Source organism: Leptodactylus fuscus, chromosome 5, assembly GCF_031893055.1.
Source record: "Leptodactylus fuscus isolate aLepFus1 chromosome 5, aLepFus1.hap2, whole genome shotgun sequence".
NCBI lineage: Eukaryota > Metazoa > Chordata > Amphibia > Anura > Leptodactylidae > Leptodactylus > Leptodactylus fuscus.
The window spans coordinates 179,305,359-179,320,811 of record NC_134269.1 but is presented as its reverse complement, the minus strand read 5'-3'; the positions used below and the strand labels follow the sequence as shown (position 1 = coordinate 179,320,811).

Sequence of the window (15,453 nt, the reverse complement as noted above, 5' to 3'; positions counted from 1 at the left end):
GCATTTCCGCTGGGGCCAAACTATAGCATATACACCATATGGGCCCCGGCCTTAAAGGGGTTGTCCCATCCCAAGGATCCTATCTATACTGCTAGTTTATGTGGATTTAAGACTTTTCCTAAATGCATTGCTTTATCAAAACTGCTTTGTTTGGCCACTATCTTAATTTATTCACTTCCTTGTTTACACTCCGTTTCTATGGCCCTTGGGATTATCTGCTCATTTGTCAAGTGATGTAGCTGCCTGCTCTCAGAGGGGGAGGGAGGAGCTGGGAGCAGCTCTGAGCTGTTTGTGTCTGATAAGTAGCGGAGCTTCTCAGATAGGGGAGGTGAGAGTTTCGGGATTTCTGAGCTCTTATCAGTCGGTTTAATTGAATTTGGCTGATAAGGGCTGAGATAGGGAGTCCGTTTCCTCTGTATGTAATGCAAACTGACTCAAATCCAGCTCTGCTACATCAGCTTCACACTGTGGTAATTCATTTACAACCAATCCCGTGCAAGTGAAACCCCACCCACCTATGTGCAGAGAAAAGCAGGAAGTGAATAAAGCACAACAGCCTGCAGGTTAGTGAACAAGCATCATGGGAATACCCCTTTAAATAGTTTTTATCCACTTTCTTCTTTCCTTCCATGTACTTACTTCATTATCAAGTTTCTTCACAAATATTGATGGTGTCCTGTGATTTATGATTCTTTCGCTTGTATGGTGATAAAATAGTCACCCAGACACTATAACATCCCTGTCATAATCTGCTTGAGGCTGAGGTCCCTTGTTGAGAAAACTCCACAGTTTGGTCATGGCAGAAACGCTGTAGATTCTGGCTAATTCCATCCACACATTGCAAAAAAATATCTGCAGCGGCAATGCTGCAATTTTAAAAAAAAGGTTGTATTTTTGTAAGTCACGGCACATCAGTTATACCTACAGAAACGCTAGCATTTTCTGTATAATATAATAGGGACAGAAAGTCCAAAGAGAAAAACTTGACTTTCTGTGAAAAGCGCTGCAGAATAAAACACATTGTGTTCCCGAAGCTGTCTGTTTTGCAGCTGCAGCTCAATTACATGGAGCCTAAGCCTTAACCAGTTTTTCAGCTAGTACCTCAGTTTTAGAATTTTTTTTCTTCTTTAACATGAGCATGCAGCAAAAAAATCATGCAGTAGCTTACCACAGTCCCTGCTTGGATAACCACACCCACAATTGCGGCCAACGATATTGCGCCTCCGCTGCTTCACAAGATTCTGGTACTCTTTAGGACACAACCTTGGGTCTCAGGTACAGTTAAATAGCACCTTGTTTATTGAGAAAGGTTGCCATATATAATCAGATCTTCTGGTCACACTAAAGGGTACCAAGGATTGCCAATCATATACACTCCTCTAAAGTTGTCTGTAGGTACTTTAGATCAATCAAGATCATGATATATTGAAGGACTATTCATTGTTTAATCCCAAATGGGCTTTGGATTTACATTTTTTTTTGTATATTTCTTGCTCACAATACCCTGTATAAGCAAATAGTTGAATTCTATCTGCTGGAGGTCACCATTAGGAAAGGTTTAAATATTAAGCTCCCTCTAGTGGTAGCTTCAGGTAGGCAGAATTTTAGCATTCAAGAAGCACTCCAGTGAAAACACTTTATTTTCCATCACTGTCCCCTGACGTGAATGTCTTTTACATTGCAAGCTTCTCTTATGCATCTTATATCCCTGCAGTCTAGCTCCTGATCAGAAACCATCTGGATTTTAATATTTCGCTTTCGCTGTACTCTGCTACAAATCCCTCCATGCCTTAGCACAGCATCACTTGGTTAGCCAAAAGACTGTGCCATATCTGGCTGATGGGGGGCAGTGGAATTATCCTTTTCTTTATTTTTTCCAAAATAATCTAAGAGACTATAAATTAGGGTTGGGCGATTATGACCTAAATCAAAAATCACAATTAATTGATTTGATTAATTAATTAATTAATTAATTAAACCCTGATTTTTACATGCCATGCCCCCTATTTATAAGCCACTGAATTTTGGTTTTGATTCAGCTATCCTTGTTGAATAGAGTAGAGTTAGTGACATAGCCTTTAGCCAATGGCAGTGTGAGACAGAGTGGCACAAATGAAAAATAATTGAAATATGAGCAAGTTCACATCAATTAATTGAGCTGATTTTTGATTTTGGATATTTGGTGATAAATTGGCCAGCCTTGCTAGAAGTACTAGTACTGTCAGCTCCTTTATTATAGTTTAGGAACTGGTACTAATCGACATCATTACTTAATGATAGAATTTGGTGCCCTGCCCCCTTGTGAATAATATATGGAAGAGCCTATGCAGGAAGTAAGAGTCTAATGCTATGTTCACATCTGTGCTGAAGTGTCTGTTGCTTTGGTCTGTTAGAGGACTAGAACAATGGACACCAATGATGCCTGGTGGCAGCGCCGCACCTCCCATGAGGCGACCTGAAGCGAGCGCTTCAGGCAGCGCTATGTCAGGACCCCAGGGAGGGCGGCATTTTTGATTATCTAAGCCAGTCCAGGACAAGCTGTCCTGGACTGGCTTAGCACCGAGCGGTGGTTTGGGGAGGCCACTGGAGCAGCGCTGCTATAGCAGCCTCCCCTCACGCTCAAGCAGAGAGCAGGTCTTCTCCGTGCCTGCTCTCTGCCTGCGAACGGCGCTAAGCCCCGTCCCCTATGCTCAGCCACGCCCCCTTAGCTCCGCCACACCCCTACACTCAGCCCCCTCCTCCGGGGGGGGGGGGGGGGGCGGCGGCTTTCTGTAGTTCGCCTCGGGCGGCAAAAGGGGTAGGTTCACCCCTGCCTGGTGGGTCCCATTGGCTATGATGGGATCCACTGAGTGTCAGCTGTTTTAAACAGAAAGCCCTGGACAAAAAAGTTGAACTTGCAGCACTTTTTCATCTGGCAATTTCCGTCAGTCAGTGCAATGGAGTCTTCAATGCAGATGTGAACCTAGCCTAAGGCCTCTTGCAGATGACCGTGGCCGAGATCAGTGTGCTATCTGTGTTTTTCTCAGATAGCACACTGACCCATTCTTTTCTATAGGCCCATACACATGACTGTGAATTACATGCGGCAACAGTCCGTGCCATAAACAGCTCCTATTCCTGATCTATTTTGCGGCCCTGCTTCTGTGGCTCCTATTCATTTAATGAAAGGTGCCATGGATGCATAGCCGGTGCATGGGTGGCACACAGGTGACATCCACCTCTGTGCCACCCGGTTCTGCAAACGGCCTTACTGTGTGTAAATTCCTGTAGATTTTATCAGGTCAGAAGATACTTGTAAACTTTCCTGAAACAGTCAGATGGCTCCCATAAAAAGGGGTGACTTCCCTAAGTTCCGGAATAGCAGGCAAAATGCTCCTGTATCCGCCAGGCTCTTATGTTATATATGACGTGGGTACTTCCACCAAAAAAAGAGGTGTGTCGCATCACAAAGAGGGAGGGCTTTAAAAAAAGGGGTACCCAAAAAAACTGTCAAATTGTCTAATGATAGAAAAAAAATACCAGCGTGCTTCTTTAAAATCTGTGTTTATGCAGGAGATGTGGAGCCCTGATTTAGAAAAACTGAGCTTTGTCCAGTGTAATGATATATTATACAATTCTTCCAGTAACCTGTGAGACGGCCACTGCCATCCTGAACTCTGATCAGGAAATACCTCAAACTGTCTCCTGACAAACCTATTTTCAGGGGAAACGTTTCCGTGTTGGGACAAGTTATGCGTTAAGCCTCCGCCATCTTGTTGCTCATTTCTCTGCAATGCTTTATACAGTACTGGCCTTATCTTTTGTCCTAATGGGAAATTCTCTCTGAGATTCTAGACTAATCTTTCTTTTCAGAGTGCACCCAAATTTGTCCATCTCAGGGGGTTCTCCCTTGACAATTACCTATGGGCGTTTAAAAGAGAGAAATTTTTCTGGCCTGCCCTTTTTACTAGTCTATTGAGAGGTTTTTCTCTACCCCATCACATACCCCTTTATACACTTTTGAGAATCGTGATAAATCTTTGGGTTTTGACATATAGCAATTCAGCAGAATAAATCCATGGGCTTTTGTAGAATATGAGACAACTTTTACCCATATCTGAGATCTTCCTCTTCTTTATCACAGGATCACGGTGATATGAATGTAGCCGGTTCTTGGTCTCCGTGCCAGATCTATAGCATACGGACTATCCAGTGTATCATTGATTCCTCTCTTGATTTATAGAGAGGTTTCTTTAAGGAACCCATTTAGAGACTAGACTAGACTAGACTAGGTACGTTTTACCTATTGAGGCCTACTCCATACTTTAGCTCCTATTTTACTTGACAGACAGGGTCTACATCATTCTTTCATATTCTTTAACCCATCAGATTAAAAGTAGATTGGGAGATCCTGTAAGATGTTATTGCTCCATCGCAGGACACCATATCATTTATTGTTATATTGCTCCCAAATTTGTTGGTTACTGTTTGGTTACTGTACATAAGACCCACAACTTATTCTCATTGATCATTTCTTGTACTATAACATTAATAATGTAGCATACAGAATGTCAGCACCTGAATTTGCCTGTAGTCTAGTAAATATAATAAAGGTATGTATTCAATCTGAAATTACAGAAAACATTAAACATTCTAAAAGATCTAGAAAACAGGCATGTAGCTAAAAAAGATGACCTTTCCTGCATAACTGACTAGCTCTAAGGAGTATGCCTGACATGCCTTTGCTTAAATGCTTCAAAGAAAGCCATGACTCCTCTTCTTTTACTTGTCCCACCATTCTTCTGCAGAGTGTGGCCTGCCGAGTTAAATGGTGAGATTGGGGAATCGACAGATGTAGTCCTCTTTATTTTCAAGAGAGATTTTCCAGGTCCGCCTTTTGACTTCATCCTTGTTGATGAGGCTACCACGCATTTCTGATACTGAACCTATTTAATGCAAACCCGTGATTAGGAACATGACCCATTTACATTTCACTATACAACATTAGATATAGTACTAGCTAAATACACTATCAGATTACTTGTACTTATTGTACTAATCCTGAGTTATAGACCAAGTATTATAGTCAAGCAGTTTGGAGACAGCAAGGTTGTTGATAGACTCTTTCCTAAATTGAGATGTTATAATGGAGTGGAACAGTTGATTTATTACAGTACTGTACTAATGTGACTGTAAAAAGAAATCGCGTAGAGAACTTGCAAAGATGATGCCAGCAAAGATTTCTGGGAAAATTTAGCTTTGGTACAAAAGTAACTGTTAAAGAGTTAGGCTAGATTCACATAGATTAAGATAAAATAAGATAATCCTTTAATAGTCCCACAATGGGGAAATTTCAGTGATACAGTTTCATAGATGGTACAGTAGTATATAACAAGAGAGAAACACATACAAGCTCATGGCAGATAGAGAAATACTAGGAATAATAGCAACTAAAAAGGAAGAAACACAGACACACTGCAGGATCATTTAGTTTTCTGTGCGGAGTGATGTTAATAATACAGCCCGACCGTGGTTGGAGGACATCAGGAGGGGGGTCACAGCATGTAGACATAACAGGCAGAAACATTTTAGGTTAAGTTTAGTAAAATTATATAGAATTCAACTAATGCTAAACCACAGTATAATTTGATATCAAGTCACTATGTGGCAGAATGTAAAATGATAATGTAATACTCATAGTATGTATTCCTGATGCAGCCTGTTTAGTTATGTCGACCACACTGAGTGAATAAGATACTATCTCTAAGGCCGAATTCACACAACTGTGCTTTTTTTCACGGACGTAATGTCTGAAAAATGTATGTGTCGCTCTGTTTAAGGATGTGTGACAGCCATTGAATCCATCACATGGTAACTTTAAAACCCATGAATGTCTAGTCACATGTCTATTTTTATGTCCGTCAACACGGACAAAGATTGAGTATGTCAGTTTTTTTGACAGCTATGACAAATGGTATGTAAAAAAAAAAGGACATGTGAATAGATCCACAGACATTCACAGGTTTTAAAACAGCTGTCATGTGAATAGCCACATCAACAGACTGACAGATCCATAAGAGAATCTGTCCTTTCTCACTTAGTGTAGTCAACATAACTAAACAGGCTGCATCAGGAATACGTACTATGGACATTACATTATTAGTACATTCTGCCATATAGTGACTGGATATCAAATTATACCATTGGTGTAGCATTATTTGAGTTCAATATTGTCTTTGTATGTCTAACCTGTATTTGCAAAATCATGGTAGAATTTCTCTCAAATTGGCCAGTAGCAGCCATAGTGGTGGGCTCCTGCTGCGTTTTTTTTTATAGGCTGTTATCTGCAGGGACCTATTTACTTGCCAATCCCCATTCCTGCTCACAAAGACCTCTCCTTCAGCCCTCCAGGTGCCCTGTGCATCCCATATCACGTCGCTGGGGCCCCCTGGAGGGATGAAAGGGACGTGGAGGTAATCATGATCAGGAGCGGGGATCAGTAATTAAGGACACGGGCCCGCAGCAGGAGTATTTGTTGGATGAAGTCCAACAATTACTCCTGTTATTATACTATGGGGTCTCTTCAGAACCCAGAGTATAATAATTGGAATCCCAGGGGAGGTAAAAACCAGTGTTGCTCACCACTCTGGCACAACCCCATGCTGTTTTTGGCTTCTGTAGTCAAAGATGTCACATGGGTCAGGCCAGCATTGCAAAGCATAATGATGCCGATGTAACCAACGTCTTTGATGTCATTGAAAAGGGACAAAAACAGCAGGTGGTCACACCAGAGCAAAGGAGAGGTGAGTAACACTGGTTTTTATGTTTTTCACTTCCCCTGGGCCTCCAGTCAATATACTCTGTGGCATGAAAGAGCCCAGAATATAATAAATAGTTCGTCAGTGTTGTACCCAAAAAATATTTGCAACAAATACCGCAGGGGTCACAATGGGACATAATACTGTGAGGATCGAACACTATGAGATATTATACTGTCTAGAGGCCACTTTGGGGCATTATAGTGTTTGTAAATGGGGAGTTATACTGTGTGAAGATTAGGAAAGGGAGCACTATGCTATGGTAGTATATTTGAGGTATCTTCATAGTTGGCAGTGGCAGTAGTACCTTATTATTGAGTATGTTGTGAGGTGTCTTTATAGTTGGCAGTAGCACTAGCACTTTATTATTGAGTATGTTGTGAGGTGTCTTTATAGTTGGCAGTGTGCAATCTACATTGACCCTTTTCCTTTCAAGATTATTTCCTGGTGTGAGGTCCACACTTATACGTTAGCAATACATGTATGTTTTAACTGGTTTAGGATATATATATATATATATATATATATATATATATATATATATATATATATATTATAGTTAATAGTCTGTTTTCCAATTAATAAAGATTATATTAATGCGCCTTATACTGTGTTGGTTTTTGGATATTATGTTGCATTTCTATCCAACACATACATTGCAATTAACTAGGGAAAATTTTCAAGACGTTGCCTTGTAAAAATATTAAATATAAAGCATAAATAAGTCAACAGCCTTGACTTACATCTAGTCATACTTGGGATACGGTAATAAGATGTGACAGACAGACAAAACACTCACCATACATGCAGCCTGCACAGCCTCAGATACATGTCCAGCATCTGGTTCACACCAAAATACGGTGCATTGGAAACACTGTTTGCCTATATCCACAATTAAGGCAAATGTGTGCGGGTCTTTTCCAATACCAATAAATGTCACATAGCGAACTTGACATTCCCAAACAGGTTTTTCTTCTGTACCCTATAAAACATGGGATACAAAACAGTTTACATTTCATAGCATTATATAGTAAGTATTATCCTAATCCTAATCCTAATAATATTATACGTGTGAAAGTTTGTGGGTTTGGATGTTTGTTACTCAATCACGTAAAACCTGCTAAACGGATTTGGATAAAATTTGGCACATAGATAGTTTGTAACCTTGATTAACACTTAGGCTACTTTTTATCCTGGTAAATGACATGGCTTCATGACTTGTGAATTTATGTTCATATACTATGTTAAACACACAGATAACACTGATAATTCCTTAACTTGCAGAAGTCTTCTGTGTCCTGTTCAGGCAGAGGAAGGAAGGGAAGGGAGACAAATACAGGAAGTGAGGAGCAGACATTCAAGTCAGCATGTTCAGACACTGAGCTTGGAAAACCCCTTTAATCCAAATTGCCAGTTTTCCAATTTTTAAACATGCCGGGAAAACGAAAATCGAGTCTGTTGAAACACTCACGAAAAACTAGAGCTATGAAGGTAGCCAGAAGTCAACAGACTTCTCCTCAAGTGGAGCTGAGGAGGATTGAGCAAGCTAGGTGTCAAGCGGCTCTTAGATGTCACGACCTGAATACTTGTATAAAATTTGTGTGTTTTTCTGGTGGGGTTTTGTTCCAGTGTTCTGTGGTCTTCTGGTGGTTTCCTTCCCATTGGGCCATCTGTTTGTGCATTGAGTATCGGCCTTCAGAATATACTTGAGGTTCTTTGGATTGAACCTCAGGTGTTGATCGTTACCATCATCCTATTGGACAGTTCTGGTGCCTGTATAAGGAAGAGGGCTGGCTTCACTAGTTGCCGGTTTTCGCTATATCCAACTAGAATTCGTGGCCCAGTGAGGAAGATTCTTTGTGGAAGTTTCAGCTGACTTGGAAGTGGTGTGAGTGTTGCCTTGTGTGTGAGTCTGATTTTTCCCATTCCACACTTCTACTCTGCCCTGTCCTTCAGTTCTGGTTGCCTGCCACTGTCTTGGTGTTTGTGAGGAAGTTTGGGTTCCAGTTTGTTTTGTCTCAGTCCTGTGTTAACCCTTTCCTCACTTCTCCACTGTCCCTCTCCTCATTCTCTTGTTGTGTATTGTGTTGTGCTGTGTGTCTGTTGTCCAGCACATCCCATCCTGTTTGTTTTGTCTGTAGCTGCACCTTGGCTTCTTTAGGGGTGACCACCTTAGCATCCCCAGTCCTTAGCTCTCTTTTAGCTCTCCCCCTATCTTTCAGCTAGGTCTTCATGCTAGAGAGCCAGGAGTTGTCGGGGCCAAGGCCAGTTTGGGAACAGCTGACCACCAACCGCAGGCAGGGCCTAGCCAGCCACCGTAGCATCAGGGAAAGTCTCCTACCCCTGTTCCCTTAGCGGTGCATTCTGCAGTCCGGATTCTGTGTCTGGGCATAGACACGAACGTAACATTAGAGCAGCCGAAACGCCGGAGCAAGCGGATCATTGACAGCAACAACATGCTCATTATATGGCGTCCCAGCGAGCTGCTGAGATGCCAGAGCAATTATAGCCACAGCACGAGGAACAAGTTCAGCGGCAGGACAGTTTAAGAGCTGCCGAAACACCGGAACAGGCGGATCTTCCATGCCAACAACACACTCATTATATGGCATCCCAACGAGCTGCTGAAACAATCACAGGCATGGTTGCCAGTTAAAAGTTACGTGGTAGGCAGGCTTCAGAGGGGCCGAAATGCCAGAGCAGAAAATCCATACTGAGATACACATGATCACATGTTGCTTATGCAAACAAAAAATGAAATATGCCCGTGCAAAGCCAGGACCTCATGCTACTCCTGCTAATATGTGTGTGTGCGTATATATATATATATATATATATATATATATATATATACACACACACACACACACACACACACACACACATGAAAAGATATTGAAAGTCATTGAAATAAATCTGTCATTTTTAAAAAACTGAAAAACAGAAGAAAGATTGCTACATGTACAATATTCTTTGTACTATTCTGCACAAACGTTATGATAATGATATCTGATCATAGTATTTTACATTTCATTGTATTATATCACATTTTATGAAATGAGTAACAAAGGAACAATTATAGATCAGTGACTCATACAGTTAGCATAGAAAAATAAAGATTCATCATAATACACTATATGGAGACACCTACACCTACAGGAGCTTTTATGACACCCCATTGTATATCCATAGACATTCATGGCTGGTTCTCTGGAGCTCACTGTGTGGTAGTGTAGTAATAGAATGTCACCACTGCAACAAGTTACTTTGTGAAATTTCTTCCCTCCTAGACATTCCACGGCCATCTGTGAGTGATAAGTGATATTGAAAAGTGGCAGCGGACCCACAAAGTGCTGAGACTCACAGTACATATACAGTGACCAATGCTCTGCTGTCTCAATAACTGCAGAATCCAAACTTCCTCTGGGATTAATATCACTATAGAAGCTGTGCACCAAGAAACTTCATGATAATGGTTCTCATTGCAAAGAAGTTGAATGCAAGCCTTACATCTTATTTTTGACAATTGTATGCTTCCAACTTTCTGGAAAATGTTTAGAGAAGGCTCTTCTCTTTTCCAGCATGACTGTACCCCAGGGCACAAGACTAGGTCCATAAAGGCATAGTTAGGGGAGTTTGAATGACCTACTGAGAGCCCTTATTTCAACTCCATCCAACAACTTTGGGATGAACTGGAATAGAGATTGCTCATGCGAAAATAAACTGTTATTTTTATTTTTCCAGTGACTGTTAGTGACAATACAGAGCCTTAGCCTTAAAAAAAATCACCAGTTTTTGAATACCAGCTAATAGTAGATACATAAATAGTTTCCATGTAAGTACTGGCATATATTGCCAACAGAAAACAATCACTTTATATTGTGCATGTGCATCTTCCTGCATCGGTAAATGACCTGCACTGGACCTAATGTTCATTATTAATTCTACTATTCTGCAGTTCTCTGCCGTATCACCACAGAACCTCCACCACAAACTTGAAAGGATTCCCAATTAATTTTCTAATGGCGCTGACTTTGGAAGAAGGAGAAGTGTATTTGCAATTATATTAGACACTTCTCTAGACTGCTGACTCATTTCCATGAATCTAATGCTGCACCACTCAGGACACATCCCATTCCTGGAACTGCTAGCCCAAAAAAATATATAAAATAAGGAACTATCCAACGTGACATTATGCAGCTTGAAAGCTTACCTTAAAAAAATAAAAAACAAAACACTCCTTAGGGCTGAGGCCCCACATAGCGAGCCACAGCAAAAAAAGACTGAACAGGCAGTGTAGGAAACGCATTGCGTTTTTTCTCTGCAGGATTTTTCACAGAACATCCGCAGAGTTTTCTTCTGCAGACTTTCTACCTCTATTATACTTATATATACTTATATACCAGCGAGCATTTTTGAAATTACAGCCTTTCTCTTCTTATTTTTTTCTTCAATGTGTGTTTGGGATTAGCCAGAATCCTATCCACTTTGCAGTTAAATGCAGCATCTTTTGCCACTGTGTTTCGCCGCATTTTCGCAACCTGGAGTCCCAGCCTAAGTTGTATTTTCCTATAGAGCAGCATTTCCCAAACTTTTTGAGTCGAGGACAGAAATTCTGTAGGGAGCACTTAACTTATTTTACCTAAAACCTACATAGGTGCCAAAGATAACGCACGATATTAACGATGGGGGGGGGGGATTTCTAACAAATTGATATTAGATATTACATTTTCATTCGTTGAATGCTTCTGGCGCTTTTGGCGTCACTAAGGGCGGGTTCACATTTGCACCCGTGCGCGTTTTAGCCAATCCGGAAGGTTTCCGTGTTCTGCTCCAAGAAACTGGACAGGGGGTAGAAACCCGGCAGTCAGTTTTCAAACCAGTTCTAGTGATTGGGTTTGAAAAGTGAGCGCCCATGAGCGTTTTGTACCTGTCCGCGGGAAAACCGGTTTTGTTTTTTTCTTAACCGGACATAAAGTCCTGCATGTCCGACTTTGTGTCCAGTTTAAAAAAAACAGTTTCGCTGCGGACAGGTACAAAATGCTCACGGCCACTCACTTTTCAAACTCATTCACTTGAATGGGTTTGAAAACGGAATGCCGGTTTTCTGTCCCCTGTCCAGTTTTTGGGGCAGAAGATGGAAACCCAGCAGGATTGACTAAAGCGGAGACCGGGCGCAGGTGTGAAACGCCCTACCTCTTCAACAAACTCTTCAGCCTGTCGAATTATTTCAGCATCAGTAATCTCTTCAACACTGCAAATGAAAAGTCGTATCATCCAAATCTGGATCTGGATAATCCCAACATCCATATTTTAACTTTTTAACAAAATATTTGAACATACCTGTTGGATGTTGAAGCTGCTGCTCCTACTGGAGGGTCTAGTCAGTGGTATTAACTGCTTTTCTGAAGGATCCAGTCTTCAACCAGCGATCCATTGCTGAACAACCAAATTGGGAATGTTTTTCGAATAACAAGTGTCAAATAACTGCAAATACTGTGCAATCTAAACTGACACAGCAAGGATCCAGTGACTGCACAATACGAGCGTGAAAGATGACTAAAGCACTTCCCTCTGTAGGTACAGTTTGTTCGGCGAATATACGAGATCAGCGTATTAAGCCGGAAAGGGCGGTCTGAGACCAGTTTGGAAGTGCCGTCCGACCGTGAAACATTAATCCACTGGCCTCGTATATTTGCCAAAGAGACCGTAGTGCCGTGATGGTAGAATATTAGGAGTGCATGTGAACCAGTATTTTAATTTTGAAATCCTTCACATTTTTAACCCTTTATTATCGCCATATCGCGGAGCACCTATAAATGGTCCGAGGAGCACTTGTGCTCCCTGGAGCACAGTTTGGGAAACACTGCTATAGAGTTTTATAATGCAATTTACTTCTTTGCAAAAGGTGTAGAAACAATCGAACATTGCAGCCAGAATGGTGCCTGCCAACAAAAAAGATTTTTCATCCCAATAATAAGCTAAAGTGAAATAAAAATGGATTTGCATCTGTTTTTTAAGAGATCCATTAGTGGCTCCAAAGATTATATGGATGGTCTCTATGTTCCACTGCAAAGAGCAGATAAATTGTCATGAGGATTTGGCATATATATTTCATTATTGACAAAAACGTGAATTGACCCTGTGTTGTGTATCAGGAATTAGAATAAGGATGAGAATTAGTTACCTCTCTGCAGTGTACAGTCAGCACTGTATCAGTCACTTCAATGGTGGCTTCTGTCCACTGTTCCCTGAGTGTGGTGCTGACCATATTCTCTATTGTATCATTTAAGATTTCCATCCCTGAAGGAATAAGAGGTAAATACAAGTTGTTCATATATATATATATATATATATATATATATATATATATATATATACAGTCCTATGAAAAAGTTTGGGCACCCCTATTAATCTTAATCATTTTTAGTTCTAAATATTTTGGTGTTTGCAGCAGCCGTTTCAGTTTGATATATCTAATAACTGATGGACACAGTAATATTTCAGGATTGAAATGAGGTTTATTGTACTAACAGAAAATGTGCAATATGCATTAAACCAAAATTTGACTGGTGCAAAAGTATGGGCACCCTTATCATTTTATTGATTTGAATACTCCTAACTACTTTTTACTGACTTACTGAAGCACAAAATTGGTTTTGTAACCTCAGTGAGCTTTGAACTTCATAGCCAGGTGTATCCAATCATGAGAAAAGGTATTTAAGGTGGCCAATTGCAAGTTGTTCTCCTATTTGAATCTCCTCTGAAGAGTGGCATCATGGGCTACTCAAAACAACTCTCAAATGATCTGAAAACAAAGATTGTCCAACATAGTTGTTCAGGGGAAGGATACAAAAAGTTGTCTCAGAGATTTAACTTGTCAGTTTCCACTGTGAGGAACATAGTAAGGAAATGGAAGACCACAGGGACAGTTCTTGTTAAGCCCAGAAGTGGCAGGCCAAGAAAAATATCAGAAAGGCAGAGAAGAAGAATGGTGAGAACAGTCAAGGACAATCCACAGACCACCTCCAAAGAGCTGCAGCATCATCTTGCTGCAGATGGTGTCACTGTGCATCGGTCAAAAATACAGCGCACTTTGCACAAGGAGAAGCTGTATGGGAGAGTGATGAGAAAGAAGCCGTTTCTGCAAGCACACCACAAACAGAGTCGCCTGAGGTATGCAGAAGCACATTTGGACAAGCCAGCTTCATTTTGGAAGAAGTTCCTGTGGACTGATGAAACAAAGATTGAGTTGTTTGGTCATACAAAAAGGCATTATGCATCCAAAAAAAACAGCATTACAAGAAAAACACATGCTACCCACTGTAAAATTTGGTGGAGGTTCCATCATGCTTTGGGGCTGTGTGGCCAATGCCGGCACCGGGAATCTTGTTAAAGTTGAGGGTCGCATGGATTCCACTCAGTATCAGCAGATTCTTCAGAATAATGTTCAAGAATCAGTGACAAAGTTGAAGTTACCCCGGGGATGGATATTTCAGCAAGACAATGATCCAAAACACCGCTCCAAATCGACTCAGGCATTCATGCAGAGGAACAATTACAATGTTCTGGAATGGCCATCCCAGTCCCCAGACCTGAATATCATTGAACATCTGTGGGATGATTTGAAGCGGGCTGTCCATGCTCGGCGACCATCTAACTTAACTGAACTTGAATTGTTTTGTAAAGAGGAATGGTCCAAAATACCTTCATCCAGGATCCAGGAACTGATTAAAAGCTACAGGAGGCGACTAGAGGCTGTTATCTTTGCAAAAGGAGGATCTACTAAATATTAATGTCACTTTTCTGTTGAGGTGCCCATACTTTTGCACCAGTCAAATTTTGGTTTAATGCATATTGCACATTTTCTGTTAGTACAATAAACCTCATTTCAATCCTGAAATATTACTGTGTCCATCAGTTATTAGATATATCAAACTGAAATGGCTGTTGCAAACACCAAAATATTTAGAACAAAAAATGATTAAGATTAATAGGGGTGCCAAAACTTTTTCATAGGACTGTATGTATATATATATATATATATATATATATATATATATATATATATATATATATATATATACACACACACACACACACACACACATATTTTTATGGCTTACATAACATCTTTAACATTTAAGAACAGCAAAGTGTAAGATTCTTTTCACATAGTTTGACAGACGTGTACTCTGGAAAAGGCTCAAAGGCTATGTCTCTGCATACTGTATGTCAGAGTCTTTTGTCAGAGATGTATGTTGGGAAATCCTCCTTAGGTATACTTCTGACAAAAGGATGAAACGTGATATAAACAGTGCTAAACCCATAAATATTAAACCCAATTTTTGATGACTTTGCTTTACTTTATCAGTTTGCATTGGTATTTCTTCAACCATATATAGAGTCAAGCCACATTATAATGATCGCCAGATATCCAGAGTAACCACCATGTGCAGCATGGCCAGCAGCTAGATGGACTAGAAGTGACTCTGTAAATTGCTAGTGTGTTGCCTTAGGCATGTGGAGCCATGCTGACTGCAGTGCATCTTACATTTGCTGGAGGGTGCCTGGGGAGGATCCAAAAGTGAACATGAGGATCGAGGTGATCCTCAATTGGGTTCAAGTCTGGGAGATTATCTGACCAGGGAAGTAC

At 40.7% G+C, this 15,453-nt stretch overlaps 1 protein-coding gene across 2 annotated transcripts in view; it reads right to left on the bottom strand.

Annotated features, from left to right (window-relative positions):
* Positions 1 to 4,370: 4,370 nt before the first annotated feature.
* Positions 4,371 to 15,453, bottom strand: part of APBB3 (amyloid beta precursor protein binding family B member 3) — a 54,117-nt gene continuing 43,034 nt past the window's right edge. For both annotated transcript variants that reach the window (XM_075274782.1, XM_075274783.1), the window contains 3 exons: positions 12,985 to 13,100; positions 7,597 to 7,779; positions 4,371 to 4,925 (listed from right to left, as the gene is read on the bottom strand). In XM_075274782.1, the coding sequence (XP_075130883.1) occupies positions 4,698 to 4,925; positions 7,597 to 7,779; positions 12,985 to 13,100 (527 nt within the window). In that variant the 3' untranslated portion in view covers positions 4,371 to 4,697. The remainder of the gene's footprint in view (positions 4,926 to 7,596; positions 7,780 to 12,984; positions 13,101 to 15,453) is intronic.